Source organism: Passer montanus, unplaced genomic scaffold (assembly GCF_014805655.1).
Source record: "Passer montanus isolate IOZ18808 unplaced genomic scaffold, ASM1480565v1 scaffold11, whole genome shotgun sequence".
Taxonomy (NCBI): domain Eukaryota; kingdom Metazoa; phylum Chordata; class Aves; order Passeriformes; family Passeridae; genus Passer; species Passer montanus.
The window spans coordinates 14,388,585-14,408,027 of NW_024357613.1; the positions used below are offsets into that span (position 1 = coordinate 14,388,585).

A 19,443-nucleotide genomic window follows, 5' to 3' on the forward strand; every position below is an offset into this window, starting at 1 on the left:
CTTTGCAGAAACTGTCAGTTACAAAGAATAAAGCTGTTGCACAGTGCAGCTAATTCCAAGCAAATTGCTAAGGCTCCAGCAATTGGAGTGGGTGTAAATGACAATTCTCTAAGAGAAACAGGGGGTTTCCTTTCAGCCCTCAATAGATATCAAGGGGGAGAGGGAGAAGATACCACCTTCAGGTTTTGTTGAAAATGATGCTGTTTGCTCTATTCAAGTTAACACATTCGTGATATCTCGTGAGACTCCATTCTACACAGTATCAGAGGGAACTTCAGTTATGACAGAAGGCAGCTTTGAGTGTTTTGATACTACTCAGGTTGTATTTTTCCTCTCAGGGAGAACACGTTTCATATCATTCCCTATGGCCGAATTGAAGAGACTTTCCTCCCCTGCTTGTGACAAAGAGGAAAGCAAAGGTAATGCATACGTGTTTAATTCAGTCACAACTGAATGGCTTCTCAGATCTGTATATCCAGTAAATCATGAAGCCCAGCCTTTCCTAATGTTGTCGCACACTTTTATAGCTCTTTCTTCCTGATGGTTTCAATCAGCATTTTAAGTGTTTACTTCCACTGCAATCCTGGCCGTAATATTGATGTTGTCACAGTCAGTCAAGAATAGAACTAACCTATATATTGGCCCTTACATATCTCGTAATTTATTTCAGCCTTGTTTTGAAACACTGTAATAACTAGCTCTATTTTTATGCCTCTCAGTGCTACTGACCTTAACTATTGCAAAGCAGGACTGTATTAAGACAGATACTACACAAGGACTGATAATTGGCCCTCATACCTCTCATACCCAAAGTGCCAGGTAACTCGCACAGCAGTGAGCACTGGGCTGCTGCCTGCAGCTGGCACAGTACCTGTCAGCACAAAATAAAGGACCAAGATCTCACAATTGCAATGAATTTTAAATATTGCACAGGGCTTTTCAAGTAAAATAAATCTTACTACCACAGGTGTAAGTGATCTTCATCTTATTTTTAGCAGCACTCCCAGCTCATGACTCAGAGTAGGACTAACGTATGCAGAACTACATCCCCCAGTAAAGCACTAAAGCACTGGAACACACGCTAACAACCAGGTTTTTTTTCCCCAGGAAATATTTTTAAATATCAGTGAGGAGGACCTGGTTTTAATAATGTAAAATATACTTACTATAATAAATATTTTAGGGGCTGATTAAAGAAAAACTGCCCACATAATTATATAAATGTGTAGCCTATAGAACTTCAATAACAAACCAAAATTCTATTTTATTTAACACTGTAAAACCATTTTATTTTAGATATTCAGCAATTCTATTTAACTACCAGCTGCAGTCAGATTAGGGAAGATATTTTCTTTGGCAATGCATGCTTGTATGCTTAGAAATACATTTTATTCTGGTCATAGTTTAAGTTACTAACACTGGAATGCAAGTTTCAGTAGCAGATTTTTCTTTCATCTTTAATTCGAGCAGTATCATGTACCACCACAACTCAGACCTGAAATTCACTTCTGCAATATGAAGTCACTTGGCTGCCAGCGTTTCAACAGTTCTCATAGTATAACTCTAGTATGTATCACAATAACTCTGTATTTAAAACTGATACACAGGATTTTCTTTAATATTCATAGCAGCTAATTTATTATGTCATCTAGAGTGCATTTATCTGCGATGTTCACGAGAAGTGATAATGAGTAATACCCTTACCATGACATCAATTATTATTCAGTTATTTCTGCTTACTTTCTATTAGACTGTTTGCACACGTTAAATACAAAATATATGATCAGTGTAACAGAAAAAAACCCTATTAATTTACCACAGTGGATATGCCTCTGTCCAACAAATGTTATATGCGTGGTAGAGATTATTACATTTGCATCTTTTAAATGAATCAATTCCTGGTAAAGCCACGTTTTTAACCACAGGAGGTTCAAATTATGTATTCCCAACATCACAGAAGTCACACAATTTTCTAAATGTTAAGCAATTGAAAGGTTCACATCTCTGACATGAAAACTCTGAATTCAGTATGGAAAGATTTCTAAAACATAGTTTGCAATAATTCTCAGCCATCCTTTTTTGCAAGCCATCCTACTTATAAATAATGCTTGCTCAGGGGCAAGTTCAGCCCACGGGTAAGGAAATAAATCAGAGGAAAGGACAGGAAAAATAATTTGTATTCTAAATATTAATTTTATCTCTATTTAAAAAAATTTTCACTATATTAACATAATAGATTTTTGTATATATTGGAATAATACATGTGAAAGCCAAGTCTCAATCTCTGTCCATGGGGAGGCTAATTTCATCATTTAAATCTGCAAACCATGAAACACAACACTGTTAAACACAAAAGTGCTGCTGCCTCAGGAAATAAGATACTCCCAAATCTACAACCCATTTTAAGAGACCCTTTTAAACCACACAACTTCACATCTTCTTATTTCTAAAGCACTCTAAATTTGAAGAAGTTCTGAAACCAGTACATAAATGGTCAGATATGGACAGAAAACCCAACACCTTTTCAGTCATACAATTACAAAATTGCTGTGTAAAACTCAGAGAAAAGCTTCTTTATAAAGAAGTTTTGAAATGGTAGCTATGCCAAAGTTAACTAATGACGTGTTGATCTCAGTGGTTCAATTACCTTTGAACAGAAAACTTAGATACAGACCTTTCCTTTTTCTTTCAGTACTTTCTTTTGAAAACGTATCACTGTGATTATGACATTTTCTCTCATTTTTTCCACAGATGACCTATGGACTATCAACTTTAAAAAGAAGAACTAGGAGATTAGATTACTTTAGCGTAGGTTAGATTAACCTTTTTTCCCTCAGTTTCTTGAATGAGAACCACTAAGAAAAAGAAGCAAGCAGGATTGCTTCAGTAAGCTTCAAGACAGATTTGGATTTTTTTACTAAGAAATTGAATGAGAACCACTAAGAAAAAGAAGCTTCAAGACAGATTTGGATTTTTTTTTTTTTTTTTAAGTCAGACAATATATTTAGGTAAACAAATACAGACTTCTTAGTCTAACTACAGATATCTTCTAAAGGAGAAAACTAGACACCTTTAAAAAGAAAACTTATATGAGAAAGACTGGAAAACAGAAGACAGGGGAGTGTCACAAATGGTTTTAAAAACAAAGGCTAAAATAATAGAATTTCCTTTTCTGATTGTCTGTGACAGACCCACCATAATTGTGGCATATTTTTCAGATAGTTGTGTGATGCCCATAAATACACTGCATTGCCTTTTAAAACTTCCAGCAAGGCAAGACACACTGGATAATGAAGATTCCTTCTTCATTGCTGCTTTTACCATTTCATGTGGCATGGGTGCAATTTTGAACTGAATCATTGTGTTGAGGAACACTGAGTTCTCTCAAAAAATGTTCTTCATTTTGACTAATAGAGCTTAAAATAAGTGTGTCCAAGCTACAAGTCTACTCTTACAGTTGTCTGCTATACAGACCCATTTAGTTCTCCCAATATACAGTAAGTACTGGATATTCATGCAATATAAAGCAGCCCTTCGTACAAATAATTCCACCACAGAACTAATTTGATCTGGCGAGTGTACATAAAACATCAATAAATACACACACACACACTGTTTTACAGGGGCTTTTATGTAATTATTAGATAAAACCTGCAAGAAAATTAAAAAGGCAAAGTTCCTTAGGTATTTATTTTTATTTTTAAAACTTCACTGAGCCGTTGACATAGATGGATAGATTTTTTTTTTCTGTTTTGCTCTATAATTTTCCCCTATTCTGCATAGATTTTTAGATGCCACAGGTCACTCTTCTCTAATCATGCTACTCTGAACTATGTCTGTTGCGCTAAACTAATAGTCTAACCAGACCATTTCTAATAGCCATATGAAAATATGAAAGGCTAGGAAAAAAACAGAATATACTTGCATGAATCAGCACTTTACAACCCCAAACCAATACACTAAAATAATGTTTTCAGTAAAAAAGACAAAGTACTGATTGTATGGTCCAAGGAAGTAAACCTGACATACAGTGCAATTTTAAATCTCCACATTTTTCTTTACCCTGGCTGGCCAGGATGCCTTAATACGTTCTAAGTTGCTGTACCTGTGGCTAGTAAAGGATTCTAGAATCCCACTGAGGCATTTGAAAAAAATTATGCCAAAGGTTGAATGACTTTCACCACCCAAGAATTTTTTTACAGCTCCAGAGCACTGGAAATTGAAAGAAAGGTCATTACTACACTTTTACAGGGGACTCCTGGGCTCCCTATCATAAACTGCTGTTCAAAGCACTTACTAGTAGTTCTAAAGCAACTCATAATTTACTGGGAATTAAAGCTAATGCCAAACAAAATAAAGCAAGTTATACACAATATTGTTCAGTTTTCAGGCAGAGGAAGAGAAATTGAATATCCTTGAATCAGTAGGTACTTTGCAGAGTTGCCTTATTCTACAGCCCTGTCAGAGATCATCTGTTATCAGACTAGAGTCAGAATTTTTTTAAAAAATTACTTATATTAAATTTCATTAAGCAACAGTCAGTGATTGGACAGGGTGTAATATAAAGGCCTACTGAGTAATAGGCTTATCAGGGACCCCAAATTGCTAGAGGGAAGTTCATAGTTCTGATGTTCTCCTAGATCATCATTAGCTATATTTACATATCAGTTAGAAATGCTGACATTACTGAACTACAATATGGTATTAGAGAGAGAAAAAAAAGGAAAAATATCACTGGATCACAGAGCAGAAAACATAAAATGTACACTTCAGAGAAGGCGTTTTTGCCCTCCTCACAATTAAAACCATTTCATTTCTATCAGCTCCATGAGCTACCAAAAATGTAAATGTTAAAATCACAATATTATTCCAATCAAAACCGTTTGCATTAAAACTCTAAATGCAAATGTAAATGCAAACTCTACCTTAGAGTAAGTAAAAACACAAAGAGGTTCCTTCCACTAGAAGAATTCATGATAGCTAGAAAGATGAAAATGCAAATAGAGGGCAGTGTACAGAAAAGATAAAATTTTAATTCTGCCTCAGTGCCCATGTTTTTGGTCTTTTTCAGAATTAGCATATGGAAGACTAAACACATTGTTTGAAGTTATAAATCACAACGAATGAACATGGGTGTATCAGCAGGACAATGATGCTGGAGCTCAGCCTCAGGCATATGAACATTTGCATGCCAAATTAAATATTAGAACATGGAAAAAATGTCCTCATTGGATACACTAAGAGCACACTTTATACTCTACACTTGAGTGATTAGGGTGAATCAAACACTGAATTGTTCAGTAGTTAAAACTTTTGATTTCACTGAACCACAATGACTTTCAGCATATTCTGCTACTTTAACACTTTGTATTGCCCAGAGATAAACTCGTGCCTCTTCAGGAATTTGCATTTAAAAATAGAAGTACTTGGCTGCACACTTCTGTACCCCACCAATGCAAGGAAAACCAGTTTTGACAGGACAAGACAAACAGGGTTTGATGCAGCTGGAAAAAATGCTGTCCTCTGCCTAACACACAATGCAGCTGAAAGTGGGACAGAAAAGGGTTATTTTGTTTCAATTCCAAAAGCCTTTGCTCAATACATTACTTCAAAATAAGTAAATCCATAGAAAGCATTCAAGTTAACCCTCAGTTTTAAAAATGCTCTTTTCTCAGTTGAAGGCTTTTGTTAGAAGTGCCCATCTCGCAGGGCTTTGCCTACCATAAATGGCAGCTTGGAGAAGCAGGCAGTCACAAGCTGATCACTGGCTTGAGCTTTCCCTGTTCCATCCATGGCACACAGCTCCCCTCCAACCCATCCTTTCCATCTGTAAGCTCAGGTCCTGCAGCAGCAAAGCTGGCATGTGCAGCACACTCCATAAGAGTGGGCATTTAGCCACATACACTGGGAACAGTCCCTCAAAACCTTACTGCTGGACTTGTTCTTTCACTTACAGTAGACTTCTATTGAGGCAGAACTTATTGTTCTCCTCTCCTTTCAGTGCCTATGGAAACTGCCAAGTTCCTGTCTCATTCTTCATGTAAACAAACAGCTTTAGCCCCATAGAACATGGGAAAAGCTTATCCCAACCCACATTTTTTAGACAGAACAGACCCAAAGCCAAGTAGATGGGGCACACCCACATAGTGTAGAAATCCATGTCCAAATCAGTGCCAGTGGAATTCAAACACAGTTTAATCACCTGCTATCAAGAAGGATGTGCCACAGGTGGCTGACTGAAACACCACCTGAAGGCAAGGCACTGGTTCACATCCTCTCTCACACACAGAATGACACTGTGCCCAAAGCCAAGAGGAACAAGTGTGCATGAGCAACCTCGTGGCTGGGACAACTCTTAGCCCATGTACCCATTCTTGTGTCAACTTCTTCATGAAGTGCTTTACAGAAGCTGAAAACACTTCAACCTAAGCTGCAGATGAATAAGACATTTTGATATGTGTTATGTCTAGAGACAGGACTAATTGGGCATGTAAACATTTAATGTTTACACCTTTAGAGAATGTATTATGGGGCTGATTTTATGAAAATCCAACACAATTTTTGAGCACTTCATTTCCCAATGTTGAATGTTGTTTTAGGATATGCAGGGTGAGTGCTTGTTTTAAGAAATGTATTTGGTAGGTTTGCACAGTACAGGATACTGTGTCCTGTTCAATATTTGGCTATACTGAATTCATTAAATCACTTTTCTCTGCTCAGTATTGAATTTATTCCAGCCTAGAGAGAACACAACAGTCCCTTGCAGCTGAACTGGTAACATATAACATATGCCACTACTACAATCATTTGCTGTTTTCATTGTAGAAGAATTTGTTCTTCCATATGTTCACTAAAATCAAATAAGTATGCATAAAGTCTCATGGGTAAATTGGACTTTATCACATGATAACATCAAACAAAACATCCTAGAAGTTCACTTCATCCTGTGTTGAATTTCTCACATTCTCTACTGCATTTCCTAGTTGTTAACCAAGACATCTGTATGGGTATAGGTGCCAGAATGTAAGACAAATGAAAATTAAGATACCTCCATGCAGTGAGACAAACTATAATAAGAGACTTTTGTGCAACATCCAAAACAGTTTTGGCCTCATAGATGTAGTGTGAAGAATGTTCCAGGCATCACCCTGTGAACAGGCATTGTTTGTTAGATTTTGGTTCTCTTTTAAATGTGATGCAGATTCAGGAAAAGGTCATCTCTGCCTGACAAACACCACCACCAAATCCCGACAGCTGGGCTCACAGGCCCAGACCCAGGACTGTGCAGGCACTATAGCAGTGAGCAGCTTCATAGTGCATAAACCTTTTTTTTAAAACAGAAGAATAACAAAGCTTCATTTCCTTTGAGAAACCCCAAGTCTGTAACATTTTGTCTATTTACCTTTATTTTCTACATTGTGTAACAAAATATGCTGACACTCAATGCTATACAAGACTTCAGACTCAGAAAAAATTGCTTCTAGTTCATCCTGCATCATAAATTGGGAGTTTGCTGAACTGTTTAGAGTCACATTTAATAAACACAGGCAACATTTTCATGTACCTTTGTCTCCAGTCACTGAATTGCAACTTTATGCTGGTATTTCCCTTACTGCTCCCAATCCCTCACTTAAGAAATAATCTCATTGGTTTTCATCATTATGGCTTATTTCTGTGTACTTTGATTTTCGTTTCCTTCAAATCCCTGTTCTTTTTTGTATTACTAAACAATTTATGACCACCTTGAATTTATTTGCCTGTATTTATTCTAGCTTTCCTTTACATTCTATACTAATATTTTCTAGATCACACTCCTACTGACAGAAACTGATGGTGTGAGCTATAAAACCAGACTTTTATATTGTAGTGTGTGATTGCTGCTAGATGTACCAAAAGAGTGATAGTGAAAGTTAAACAGGATAACAAATGAAGGACCACATTGTGTCAATATTTCACCTCTTCCAATTTTATTGCCCATTGTAATGGTGATTTACTGTATTGTAATTGTGTCAAAGGAAGTTAAAAAACATCAATTCAGATGCAATAATTTTCTTACATCAGCTGAACAACCATACTCCTGTACCTACACATTTTAGTGAGCCTTTACCTTGGATATTTATGTTACATTTAGTCCAGAGCCTCTTTCTTTAGCCATTCCATGAAACGGTACTCAGTGAAAAGGGTTTGTGTCCTACGAAAAGCTGCCCAAGCTGTCCTCAATTATTTTTCTAATCAACTCAGGGAACTATATTTGAGTCTTTTTATTATTTCTCCACCTGAATAGAGAACAATTAAAATCTCCTTCATTTCCATAATTAGGTAGTTGTAACAATTTGTACCTCAAGCTCCTCCAGCTTCTTAACACATACACATTCTATTATGTCTCAAAGGTCAGTTCAAAAGGCAATTTGCTTCAATACACCTTATGAGAATGAAAACATTTACCTATAAATGAATAACGATTACACCAGAATCACTGCTTTGAGTAAAGTCAGACTTTTGATAGCAGTTTACACCATGTTCATTAAAATAAGATTTCAAGTGGCACCAGCATAAAATCTGATGCTATGCACTGTAACTTCAAAATCAATCCCAGAGATAAAGTTATTCTTTAGTTCCTTTGGCACAAAGTACGAACACAGGTGCATAATCTGAAACTCAAACCTGGTCCTGTGGATATTTTTAAGTACTGTACTGCATTCACTCCCTCAAAGCACCACAGAGACTCACAGAGGACTGTTACAGCTTGCTTGGGAAATCCCTCCTTAACTTCTCCTCATGGGAGGGAACTGTTTGGAATATCTAAACATCCCAATTTCTAAAGACAGATAAAGAAGTATTTGGGACAAATATTCTGAAAGCATTTTGTTGGAAGGGTGAAATTTTTCATTAGGATTCTGTCAAATAATAGTTACTCAACACAGTTCCTGTTCAATATCAGTCAGTACCAGGTCAGTTTATTTTAAATGTTCATACTGCTGAAATCACCACATTTCTTTTTCTTGTTCTTTAACTTTTTTGGGCACATTTTTTCCTATGGTAACCTCCTTTAGGATAAAACTGCTGTGGAACTCTTATGTCTTAAAAAGGTATTTCACGATACACCCAATTTTCCTTTTCCTGAAATGCTTCTCACAAAACCAGCTCATCTGATAGTTTCCCCTAATGCCACACTCTAGCAGGAAATTACACCACTTACTGGAGATTAGGCCTAATTTTTGCTGCAGGAGGAAGAAATCTAAAGCATCACTGATCAAACAGTCAAATTGTTATATCCAATTTGTAGGTAGAGAATGCAAGATTTGGAAAAAAAAAAAAGATCATGTAACTCAACTATCAGAAACAGGTTATTTCACTGAGTTTTCTGAGTCCTATCCTCTGATTGATACCAGTCCTCTGGAAGACCAATACTTCTGTGTAATTCTGAGAAACAATTCTGAGAGTCCTCTGGAAGGGCTCCTGAGGACTGTGCTGTGCTCACCTGTACATTGCTTTGGTAGCTGACCAACATCACTGTGCAGGCAGGTGCCCAAGGACAAAGAACTTATCAGGCAGTAAGAAAAGAAACTGTGCTAAAGACAGGAACCACAATTAAATCAGAATTGCTCTGTTCCTGCAAGAATGATGCATCTGTGCAACTGCCTACAAAAAACAATGTGCTGACTTGTTACTTTATAGACAGCAGTGACTTTTACCAGGTCAGCTAACAAATTTCTTTACTCATACACATTTCTTTTATTTTAATAACAGTATATATTTTCACGGTGTATCTAGCTATAATGGCATAAATGTACACAAAAATCGAAAATCCTAAAAGAAAATTTAAATTCCTTAAATAAAAACATTAAAAAATTATTAGAATAATTTTCCATTTTTAATAATTTTAGCCATTTCTTGCAGAGAATGGGTAGAAAACCACCAATATCTTCCTGAGATGTACATTTCCTGTACTTGCAGGATCAATGCCAGAGGGTATATGCTACTTCCCTGAATTTATTTCAGCCCTATCAGAAAATAGCAACCACCATATTATTGAAGCCACAATACAAGCTTCCTTTTTATCCTTTTCTCTCTCTGTTTTCCCATATCTGTTTTCCCCAAACCACCTTGGCCCTCACATCTCTCCAGTTTTGATTCCTTCTCTAAACATCCCACAAGGCTTGTATGATTCCAAAATGCTTCCTCCTGAATCCCATACCAAGTTCCCAGTGCTGGCAGGCAGCAACCCTGTGAAGTAATCTGAAGAGTCTCTTACTCTTTGTGCTAGCTGTCTCCATCCTGCCTGTTTCTCTTTTCTTTTTTTAATTTTTGTTTTTAAACAGGATACAGTTACTGGATTTATGTTTCTGTGTATTACGAATGATTAATATACTGATGATTTCCACACACAATTCTTCATTATTTTGGAAGTGATAGCTCAGTGGGCTTCTTTCCCAATGCTTCTCAAACTGTGCTTTATGCAAGTTTAACCCTTCCTCTGCTGAACATGACAGTTTTGCAAGCTTTTATACAGAATAGAAACTATTTTGACTTTTAACTATACCTGTACTGAATTTGTCCTGGTATCTCTTGCTCACTCCAGAATACCCACTGAGACCACATATGAAATATTGAAGCAAAGGGCAAAGCTGTATCATGTAGAGTTTTAAGTATACCATCTTTTCTTGGGTTTAGTTTTTACATCTGAGCAGAGCAAATGACCACTCAGTGCAGTAACTTACCCCTTTAAAATATTCTGTACTCAACACACAACAAATCTGATTTAACACACTCTCCAAATGCTGCTTTTAATCTCTCATATGCAAAAAGGAAAATATTCTATGTATTTTTCCTATAGTTTGTGAGTGAAAGCCATTATTACCATTTGATCTCTTTTCCTTGAATTATATATCACATGAAGTGTATGTGACCACTAACTTTTAAAATAGCCTATATACTTCTATCCACCTTATTTCTGTGATGAGACCTCACAGCAAGGATGGAATAACAATATGGAAACTAACCATCTAATCCAACTGGACATATTTTATTGAAGTCTTATTACTTCCATGTGTAAGAAGAAACTAAAGCCAATTGCAATCTCCAATTTTTGGCTTCCTCAGTATGCATCATATCCAGCAAAAGAGAATTTCACTTTTTGTTTTCATTTTTACAGTACAGTGATATTAGACATACAGACTTAACTTGATCATTAAGAGGTCAAGATTTTTAACTGAATAAGAAAGGAAAAGTCTTTATTACGCCTAAAGCAATACTGTTCTTTAAAAAGTTGTACCTTTTTATTTTAATCTCTTTTGCAGTAAAATCTTTAAAGTACTCATATCAAAATTTTAGTATGGATGATAGAATCTTCAAGAATGGAGATACAGAGTAATGACAAAATGGTTATAACACAGAGTCAAGTCAAGCAATTTATTTTAAAGACACTTGTCATTTAAAGAAACTTTGCATTTATAGGATAAATGCAAAGGCAAAGAATTATATTCAAATTTATTCTGAAGGAGCATACCTAATAGACCAATAATTCTTAAGATACAAAGCCTAGTTTCCAAAGAAAGATGAATATAAAATTATGAGCAACTATAATGAAACAAATATTTTCTTTCAATATTGACAGAGATAAATAGCCCTTTACTAAAGCATTTTCAACTTTGTTTTCTAAACAAGTGATACTTGTCAGATATATCTCTGATATGAAAAACAACACCTCAAGAAGGATCAATCAGATAGGTAGCTTTTTCAGTGAAGGTCAGACATTTAAAAACTCATATTGTAATTTTAGCAATATGTTGGCCATCCCATGTTTTTCCAACAGTATTTACTGATAAGATTTTTTTCTCCACTCACTTTTTTATCCACCATAAAAGCGTTCCTCTGTTATATGGTAGATTTTGACTTTGCTGCTTACTTTAGAATAGTTTTCTCCTCAAGTGTCAATAATAATACAAGATTCTAGAAGAGAGGCTCTTTTGGTTGAGTCTATTTCATATTTTTGTGAGAATTTATAAAGAAAATTAATTTTCTGCACTCACAGCTGGCAGAATAAGGTTCTGCCAGCTTTATTAGCTGGCTTTATTAGCCTTAGTTTAATCAGAGGATATCTACTAAAGAAAGGCGGTCAAATGCTGATCATTTAGAAGGATGAAAAATTATGGAATCATAGAATGGCTTGGATTGGAAGGGACCTTCATCTCATTCCAACTCCCTGCCATGGACAGGGACATCTTCAACTAGACCAGGTTGCTCAGAGCTCCTCCATTCAACCTGGCCTTGAACACCTCCAGGGATGGGGCATTCACAGCTTCTTGGGGAAACCTATTCCAGTGCCTCACCACCTTCACAGTGAAGAATTTCTTCCATATATTTAACATGAATTTCCCTTTGCTCAGTTTGAATCCATGACTCTTTCTTATCACTGAAGTTCCTGATGAAGTGCCCTTCTCCAGCTTCCTTGTAAAGCTCCCTTCAGATACTGGAGGGCTGCTGTGAAGTCTCCATGAAACCAAATATTTGATTCTTAATGTAGAAAACATTTTAGTAGACAAAATGAATTTACCCTAATATAATTACGTTAAAATTAGTGCAACTACTCTTTAAAAGAAACTGTACCACAAAGATAAAGAAACATAGTATTCTGATTCCTTCTGCTTATTTAATTCAGAATTATACTCCCAGAACTAATAACTCTATTCCTTCCCATAAAAAGGCTAATTAGCAAGTTTTAATTACTGCCTACATGATTTATATTTTGTGAATTTTACAATCCCATTTCACTCTAGTCCAATAATTTAACTATTCTGAAATAATCAAAAAACAGTCATCAGATAGTGATGAACACACTTAATTTAGATGTTTCTGGAAACTAGAACTACTGATCTGCACAGGAAAGAAATCAAGTTAAGGAGAAAATTCCAAGGAGATACAGGTATAAAACACATCAGAAAGCTCAAAAGGACTTCCAAAACCTAATGTTCCAGATGTAATTGATGCTGATGTACATCTCAGCCTTTCCAAGCTGCTCTGTGCGTACAAGCTCAACACGTGCACGAGAATCACCACAACCCACGTGAACAACTTCTGCAGACTTTTCTCAGGAGATCTCTGAACACTGTGTGTCACAGTGTGTTACACTGTGTCTGTGTGGAATGCTTTTTCTGTGTCTGATTTCAACATTCCTAAAATGTATTTTTAAGAAGCTCAAGGGATAAGCATATGAGCAAAATAAGAAAGAATATTAAAACCAGACTACACATTAAGATTTTCCCCCTGCATCTCCAGTGCATATTATCCCTTTTTTTTAGGGGGATAAATTTCTGCTTAGCAGACACTATGCACAATGCCTAGTAGGTACATGACTTCTCATTTGTTCAGCTAAAGAAAGGCAAGCATGCACAAAACTGCAAAAGAGAATAACTTTTACAAAATATAAAACCGCAACTTCTAATGTAGAGTTAAGTATTTCTTCTATGGGGAAACATATTCATCCACACAGAACACGTAAAAACAAATAACCTGTGTACCTGAACTGTGGAACTGATTTCAGATGCAAATCCTCCTGTCAAGGGAGCCTCATGGCTAATCAGCAATCGCCCAGTCTTTGCCACTGACTGAAAAAGGAAAACAAATGCCAAAAATGTCATCAAATTACTCTTGTGATTTCTTACTTGTACTACTTGTGGAATATATGAAATATGTGACTGTGTTAGCACTGTTAGAACACAGCTACTTTTCCCCTCCTGCATTTCCAGTGAACAATAAATTATCCTAAAATACTCAATTGAGTCATTAATAGGATGGTTTTATACTTACTATAAAAGTATTCACATTTTCCACTCAATTTTAAGCAAGTATCAAGAATAAATTTAAACCAGTTTCATATTAATTTACCTTATCAATGCAAACTGTAACATTTCTGAAACAGAATAAGGATTTTAACAGGTAGCCAGGAAAAAACTGAGTCCTCAAAATACTAAAATATACATACACAAAGAAATTCGTCCCTGATATCGCTGTACAAATAGATCCTATATAAAGTCATGAACCACTGCTATTCAGAAAGTAAAATTACTAAATAAAAATTTTAGCAAGAAACATATGGATTGGTCCTGCATATTTAAGTTTTACATGGTAATAAGAAGTACCATTTTCTAATTTTAGATTTCAATGTTTGTGCAGTTGTTATGTAATCTACATCTGTAATATATACAGATGATCTAACCATCTTTGATCAAAAAACCAAAACTGTGCTCATTGGAAAAGGTAACAATGTAACAAAATATTTTTAATCTTATGGGAAATATAAAGCTTCACCACACACAAATATATTGATGTTTATTGGAACTATGCTAAACTGCCTGAATCAAACAGTATCAGATACCTTTAATAAGAAATATGGTAGCAAAGTCTCTGCTTCCATGACATGCATTTTAAAATTATTATTTAAAAAAGGCTCATTAAAAAGTTTCATAAACTTCTAGATATGTACACCAGAAAAAAAATCAGATTATCGTGTATGTTAATCTTTCAAGAACAGTTATAGTCTGACATTTAAGATAAGTACATAGTGTACTGCTGGTCTCATGTTATCCATCAAGTGGAAGAGCCCAAGACAGTGCTTGCTATCAGAGCAGACCTTCTGAATACTGTGATCTCTAATTTAATGTCTACACCAGCACGCTCTCCAGTCAGACAGCTCCATGTTATCTACATAGTAGGATACATAAAGGCAATGCCCTAATTATGCAGCTTTCTCTCTGATTCAAGGTTTTTTTGTTTTTGGTTTTTTTTTTGCTTTTCTAGCAATGACTCAATCTAAGCAGCTCATGCACAGATGTACTGGCAACTTGCAGGCTATAAACATGTTCTGTATACTGTACTACAAAATGGTTTCAAAACATTCACAGCTAAACAAGACAGAAAAAGCAATTGCAGCAGTTGGAAAGTAATCCAGTTACATAGGCTGATTTCCTGGGGTATATTTCCAGCACTGGAAACTCATATCTAAAGGAACAGAGGTATTAACTGCACTATAAATCTGTCCAGTACATCAGAACAACAGTTCCATGAACAAAATGTACACTCCAGTTTTAAGCTGATATGATTAAAACTGATACAATCAGTTGCTATAGTAAAACTGATACAACTAATTATGTTAAAGTTCAGTCTGGTTGTTCAGGGTTTTTTTAATCCTCTTCATTCAAAGAAAGATTCTTTTGCATTACAAGCTGTCATTAAAGTTACAGATTTTGTTTCTCAGAGGATAATGGAGTATAATCCAACACTGTTAGTATATGGGAAATTCACATGGGGTCGAACCAATAATCCATCAGTCCAGTAAATTATCTCCCCAAAGAGATAATTTAATGTTTAGGGAAAAATAACAAAAGGACCTTTAATGTGTTCCTTCACTATGTCTCAGTCTCCAATTATTTTCATATCTCCAGTTTCTTGAATCTAATATGTCTTTTATACTAAATAATTAATAACTTTTTTTTCATCTGTTCTCAAATTGAATCCATGTAAATAAAGAAAAGGTGGGGGGAAGGGAAAAATATTCTCTTCTTGGTAACCTGCGTCTACTGTGTGAGAAATCCTTGCTTTTACAAATGATTCCCACGGGCTTCAAGGAAGTCCACGTCTGTGGGAGCTTGTTAAGAGTGAACAAGCAGCTGTGATCACCAAGGATTGCATACAAACATCTCAGCCCTACTATAACACACTACATGTATCACTCCTGCTATAAAATCATGCAGAAGTTTGGTGCTTTTAGAACCAAACTAACCCAACAGTGCGTTTTTCAGGAATACATGCAATCTTAAGTATTTCTAGTGTTTGCAAATGAGTCATACCTACCGGCAAATTGTTCCAGTTTTTATATCCCTTCCTGGTTACAATTTTGCACCCTATTTCCAAACTAATTTGGCTGATTAAACTTCAAAGCTGCTGCTTCGTGTTTTATTTCCGTTTGCTAGAAGAAGGTACTATCTATTATCACATTTCTGCTCCTAAATGAATGCATTAAGACTGTGATAAAATGGTCTCTTAACCACAATTTTGCTAAATTAAGCAGACTGAGCCCTAAATCTTTCAGCAAACAGCACATTTCCAATTCCTTCATCATTCTTAAAACCCTACCCTGAATCATTTCCAGTTTTCTATGTCTTTCTTGAAGCACACCCATCTGGAGCCAGCATTCTAGATTTTTTCAGAACACCATCAAATGCAAAGATAATGCAGCTGCAGTACTGCAGCTCTTGGATGTATGAGGCCTGTTGGCCAAAGCGTAACAGGACAAGTCCAGCTTTTAGTGATAACTTCAACTCCCTGCTTGTGGGGAAGAAGGCTAAAGCATAATGGTCCTGGAGTAAAGATGAAAATATAGTGTGCCTTTATTACTTCAAGACACAAAATTATATTTGGACATACTAAAAAACATCTTATGCGCCTGAGCTTAGCTCAGTTAATGAGCTTATGTTCTCTTTATTAGTAACTGTCTAGTTTATCTGTTTCTTACCTCTAACTTTCTACCAGTAACAGTTATAATGTTTTCCATATATTTGATAGAAATATTAAAAAAACAGGTTCAAAATCCAACTTTGCAGGACCTTGAGACTATTTCCATTCACTGTCACTGCCTTTCTATGCCACACAGTTACGAGTCAGCTCACTAATAATGTCTTACTTTTCAAACTATGATAATTTATTTTTGAGCACCTATTAAATGTTCTCAGTGAACTGTTGAGTATGTATTTCTAATTATTTTTGAACAGCTGCTTCTTTCTTGATAGTGTCTTCTGAACTTACAGATCATTCTCCCCAATTAATTTAGTACAGTTTTTTGGGGGGGAAAACTGATCCATAAGGTATCAGACTAAGAAATTCCTGGTCGAGAAATACTTTGAGTTAGCAAACATATTGCAAACATATTGCAGTCTTTGTATGCCCTCTAAATTTTAATTATGATATTGTTTTTTCTCTTGCATATGACAGCACAATACAGCAATAACAGCAGACAATAACAACAGATGGGATTCATCTAGATACAATTTTTAAATACCTATTATAATGAAAAAATATTTCAGTCAACATAGCTTAGAACAAAGCCTGCGAACAGATTCATAGTGTCCTAGAAAGCTAACATTTAATTTCTATATCTTCAAATGAAAGTTTAACCTTACTTCCTAGAAGAAAAATAGTCACTCAGTTAAAAGTTCAAATTTCAAAACTAGCTGCTCTACTATCTACAGGGCACAGTAGACATGGTTAGTGATTCTTTGCACGTATCATCATTGCTCTTTCATAAGACATTAATTTCACTTTATAAATCTATGGCAAAACATTAGTTCCTGTTAATTTAGATGAGGTGATCATTCAACCACCAGGATAACCAAAGCCCAATATTCAGAAGAGCATTTAGAGTACAAATAAATGCAGATCAATAACATCAGGTAATGGGGTCCTCAACCAGACTTCCTAGGAAACACCACTGCATAAAACTGGAGAAAACAGTGGCTAAATCTGCACAGTGTAGCAAACTGGCCAACATAGAATCCTACCATTTTACCACCTTTTCTGAAGGTGGACAGATGGAGTGGTTTTATTGGTCTGGATTAGGTAGAGAAAAGGATGGCCTTTCAAAGAACAATTTGTCCCCTCATAAGTAAACACCTCTATTTCTGTACAGGATTGATTCACCCCATTTCCCCAACATCCACATTCTGTCTTCCAAAACCGCAGTCTTTACAGTTTATTACCTAAGTAAAAATGTAAGATTTTGAAATGCATGCACATTCTGCAGCTCATGAAGATTACTTTTGAAAATATATCTTCAGAAGTGTGGTATGGTTTTAGAGATTAGCACTGATAAAAATGTATTTCTTTACAACTAGAAGTTGTTGCTTGCTGATCTTTGAAGTGTTCTACACTTCAGAGGGCACGAAGAGATTCTGTATGTACATCACAACTCAAATTAAATGAAAATTGATTTTTTTTTTTGCCATCTTCAGTAACAGGCCATAAAGGGAAGTCAGAGACAACATTCAGGCACTTAGAGAGCATGGCTTCTCTTTGTATCATGGTCACTCTGTGCTGTCACAGCCAAGTCCAGATGATACAACCCTGGGCTTCCAAGAGGGAGAGGTCCTACTCTACCCAGAACCTCCTTTTCCCAACCCATCCCTGACATCTCCTCATCACCAACACGGCTACTGGGAAAGTCACTTGATGGGGATAATCTGATTTATCCTGTACAGTTAGCACAGAGCAGCAAACACCACTTCAGAGATAGATTTTGAGATGGAAGGCATATCAAGATTTGCATAGAAAAAGCTTCAGCAGTTCTTTCTCCTTCTAGAAGGCAGCAGTGACCCAGGTTATGGCACACCAATGTCACCTCTGCTATATCCAGTCATTAGAGAAGTCTAGGGCTTTAAACTATCCAATTAGCCCCCCCAAAAAACAGAAACCAATACTGACTATACTCTTCCACCTCAATTTCAATGTCATTTCTGTTTTACGTTGGTGTCATTCACAAGAATAACAACTGACAGTGCATCAGAGAAAAAGGCTAAGAGCCTTTGCAAAACAAATGCTTTCAGGGTGCACTCTGAAGGTTTTCTGAGATGCAGCCCAGTGTTTTTATAGTGAAGCAGTTGAGCAAATTGTTTTCAACCTCTCTGACCACACTCTCTATCCAAGAGTTTCTACAATCACTTTTCTGTTCAACTCTCAATTCATTTTGTTGGATGTTTTCTCCTCTCCTACAGGCACCGATGACAGAAGAAAACAACACAAGCCTGGCACTTCCAAGCACTTTGAAATCCAAGTGCTGACATGTTCTGCCCTTACTTAGGAGAAAGCAGCCAACCAAAATGAGTTTGATGCTAAACCACATGTAACACTACTACTCTCCACATACAGCAACACCACAACTACCAGTGTATCCAGCTGCTTCACTAACACAGACACTGCCATTAGAGCTATTATCAAAGTCCAACTTTTCTTACAAATAGCTGATAGCTATTATTTTGTCACAATGGTAAGCTAGCTATTTTCTTTTAGAAAATTCTGTTCTCAGAAAAAAAAAAAATTCATCTCTTTCAGAAAAGGGCTTTTTATTATCTTCACTTTCCCCTTTAAATTTTTGCATACCTTTAATTGTGTTCTTTAGAGACCATAAAAATTTCCTGCATAATCGAAAAACTAGCTTTCCACAATAATTTTTAAAAAGCTGGCAAGAGAACTGAAATTATATTTTTATTGCATTCCATTTTGTACTGAGCATGTATGAAGCAATTATAAAACTGTATAAAAATGAACATTAATTGATATGTATTTTTGATGAAAATAAGTCAGAATATGGAAACTTTAAAAAAAATTACTTGGTAAAGTTTCAATAAATGATTCGAAAAACATTTTCCTTTTTCATTCTTAAACCAGCTTTAA

General features: G+C 35.8%; 1 protein-coding gene across 1 annotated transcript in view; it reads right to left on the reverse strand.

Moving 5' to 3' along the window:
- Positions 1-19,443, reverse strand: part of BCKDHB (branched chain keto acid dehydrogenase E1 subunit beta) — a 111,373-nt gene that overhangs the window by 35,062 nt on the left and 56,868 nt on the right. Inside the window, exon 9 of the mRNA XM_039727701.1 lies at positions 13,521-13,607. Within this exon, the coding sequence (XP_039583635.1) occupies positions 13,521-13,607 (87 nt within the window). The remainder of the gene's footprint in view (positions 1-13,520; positions 13,608-19,443) is intronic.